We start from the raw sequence: 2,946 nt of genomic DNA, 5'->3' as shown, positions 1-2,946 counted from the left end.
CTTTACGCGTCCGAACCGTCGTGTTACTCAGGGTGAACTGATTTAAATACGACCTGATCGTAGGAAAGCAAGATATTTTTGCTGCCACCGGCTTCTAGCAGAGATTCTGTCTGCACAACCAAAGAGGAGAGTCGGATTCCCACATCAGACAGATCGGGTTCAAATCGAATCAAGTGTGAGCGAGACATTCTTATTATGGGTGGCTCTGAGAGATTTGAAATATAGATCGCGAATTGTATGAATGACGGAAAAAGAATACTTGACCAATGACAAAAAGCGAGTACGGCGCGTGGAGTTGGATTCGCGCCATCCAGGAAATTGTCAGCCACTTTTGATTGATTTTTCTTTGTATCTCCTTAAATTGAAGCATAATAGGGAAACAATGACGCAACGTGCCTCATATTCTCCAGGTGTAGCATGTTATTAAAAAGCACTACTTTTTTGTTCAACAATCAAAGAATTATCAACTTGAATATTCAGCTTTTTGCTGGTGGCTGCGTTTTAAAATGAGCACTCTACTTTGACAAGTTGTTCGTCCAGTGTCAGTTTTGACAATTCGTCAGTAATGTCAATTTTGACAAGCCACAAGTTTCACAAATCTCACCTACCCTGCTCATTTATGTTCTCAATTCAAACGTTAAACGTCAAATTTAAATTTGTTAGTTTGTTTCCAATCACCTTTTTCGTTACTATCAATTTATTCCCGTATCTATTCATAAACTGATCAATAAATTTATAAGCATATTCTCAGCTTTTTGAAAGCTATGTGTTAAGAGAATTAAGAAAGTCGAGATCTCATCTCATCAAATACAATACGACTAGTAATAAATCAATGAAGCTCGGTTTAAAATGACCAGGAAAACCGTGCAATCTTCTAACAATACAATACCTTAGCAATGTTTGTTAAAGATCTGCGCGAATTTCGATCACAATTTGCAGCAAAAAAACTAAAAAATAATTCTGATAATTAGCTTTTCTCAGTATAGTGACCGCCCGATTAAATTATAAGACCGAAAGGTCATCGTATTGTGCGCTGTTAGTGGAACGATTATTGAAGGCCATTTTCGTATACGCGATTTCGAATATTCTATGTTCTGTACTTGTGCCGCTGGGACTACAATCGGCTCGACTCGAACCGTACTAGGCTTTTTCTTCGAGGGAGAAAATCAAAAATTATGATTTGACGTTCAATGTTTGAGTTGAGAATTGAAATGAACGCCTACCGCGATGTGAAAATTGAGACCGAAGGAACGGCTTGTCAAAATTAACACGACTGATATGTCAAAATTGACACTGGACAGACGACTTGTCAAAGTGAGGTGCGCATTTGGGAACGCAGCCATGAACAAAAGGCTGAATTGCATTTATTGAACACATTTATTTTCAAATCAGCATCATCGCACTATCATCGAGTATCAATTTTCAGTCAATTTGAGCAAACAACTTAAAAGTTGATAAAATCAAACTCTCGTTCCATTTTCAGCGTCAGTTTGAGAATCTTCTCCACCGAAAGCCAAGCGGCGTTACCCTTATCAGGGTCAACCTTGTGCGGTAATTGCAGATCCATATAATACTTGGGTGTCTTAAGGACTATTCGTTGCTCATGAACCGACAGATCCATATGATGGATACCAACCGTTTCGTTAGTAAGAAAGATTTCGATCACCATATTCTCACAACTGGCCGTACTGGGAGTTTTACCACTCATTTGCAAATACAGATCCTCGGTGCAGACAGTTTGCTTGTAGGTAATCTTGTAATCCGGTCGAGGACGAGAATCAAGCAATGCTTCACACTCTTGTTGCTGCTGTTGTTCCCATTCTTCAATAGTGTTTGGTTGATTAGAACTGTCTTTTTCTAATAAAGCATATGAGCAATTTTTTACGTGTTCGTCAGGGTCATTATTATATTTTTTCTTCGTTTTTGTATTTTTTGATTCTCCAATATCTCCGGGACCTAAAAAATCTTTAAAAATTTCAACTCGGATTTGGCACAAGGGTCATTTACAAACCTATCTGTCGGACGGTGTCATGGTCACAACTGCCGTCGGAATCACTATCTTCGCCCTCGGTGGGTGGTTTGAAAAGTTTTTTCAATTGTTTGATATGTTCCACGTCCAGAAATGCCATTTTACAATCAAGTGAATTAAATGAATGTTTTTTCAAACATGAATGCCCGACAGAATCCCACTATCGATCACACAAGACGTAATGTTATTCCGGTTGCTAGGACCACCACAGGCGAAGGGGCGACAGAGCGTGGTTTGCTAATTTTTCGTCTATTGAAAATATTGAACGAGGTTACAAACCGCTCCCTAAATATAACATACAATCGGGTCTCCTATGACGCGGACTCGCACTACGCGGACTCATATTACGCGGACTCCTACTAGGACATATAGTAGGAATCCGCGTAGTAAGAGACTTGACTGTTGAATTGTCATATTTTTGTATGTGGTTCAGTAATGATTACTAAACTTTCAATAATTTTGATAGCTTTTTCGTTTCAACATTACACTTCACCAAGTGACGTATCCAAAAATTAAGCTAGGGGGGTTTGATGCAATTGGTCGAATAAAATTTCAATTTGATGATATGCTAAATTTTTACAGTCATCCAAATCCACGAAATTCTAAGAACTCCAAGCATATATTTAGATCAGTTTTTTAGTCTACCAAAGAGTTTTTTTCTTCACTAATATGTTATACAGCGGAGACCAAATTAGTTAGGCCCCGACATGGTCAGCTTTTTAACTCGATTCTGCCAGTCTAATGGTTTCGACTATTTGATGTTCATGCAGTATTACGAATCTATTGAAATTTGTGTCATCATTGACTGTTAGGGACCATTATTAATTACGTAACACTTTTAGGGGTACGACAAAATGTGGCATGTGTCACATATGGAGGAGATTCAGTTGAATTTCCGTAAATATATATTGAAAAAT

General features: G+C 38.2%; 1 protein-coding gene across 2 annotated transcripts; it reads right to left on the bottom strand.

The window, feature by feature from the left end:
• Positions 1-1,363: 1,363 nt before the first annotated feature.
• On the bottom strand, positions 1,364-2,220 carry LOC131685764 (dynein axonemal assembly factor 6). 2 transcript variants are annotated; one of them, XM_058969701.1, is made up of 2 exons: positions 2,012-2,220; positions 1,364-1,965 (listed from the first exon to the last, which is right to left on the bottom strand). In XM_058969701.1, exons 1-2 carry the CDS (start codon positions 2,127-2,129, stop codon positions 1,445-1,447), a joined length of 639 nt encoding a protein of 212 aa, XP_058825684.1. In that variant the 5' UTR covers positions 2,130-2,220; the 3' UTR covers positions 1,364-1,444. The 2 variants fall into 2 exon arrangements, with proteins under 2 accessions (XP_058825684.1, XP_058825685.1); XM_058969702.1 differs by having other exon boundaries at positions 1,364-1,956; positions 2,012-2,217.
• Between the last annotated feature and the right edge of the window lie 726 nt (positions 2,221-2,946).

This window comes from Topomyia yanbarensis, chromosome 2 (assembly GCF_030247195.1).
Source record: "Topomyia yanbarensis strain Yona2022 chromosome 2, ASM3024719v1, whole genome shotgun sequence".
NCBI lineage: Eukaryota > Metazoa > Arthropoda > Insecta > Diptera > Culicidae > Topomyia > Topomyia yanbarensis.
Note: the sequence above shows the minus strand (reverse complement) of the source record. Positions and strands in the feature narration are given on the sequence as shown.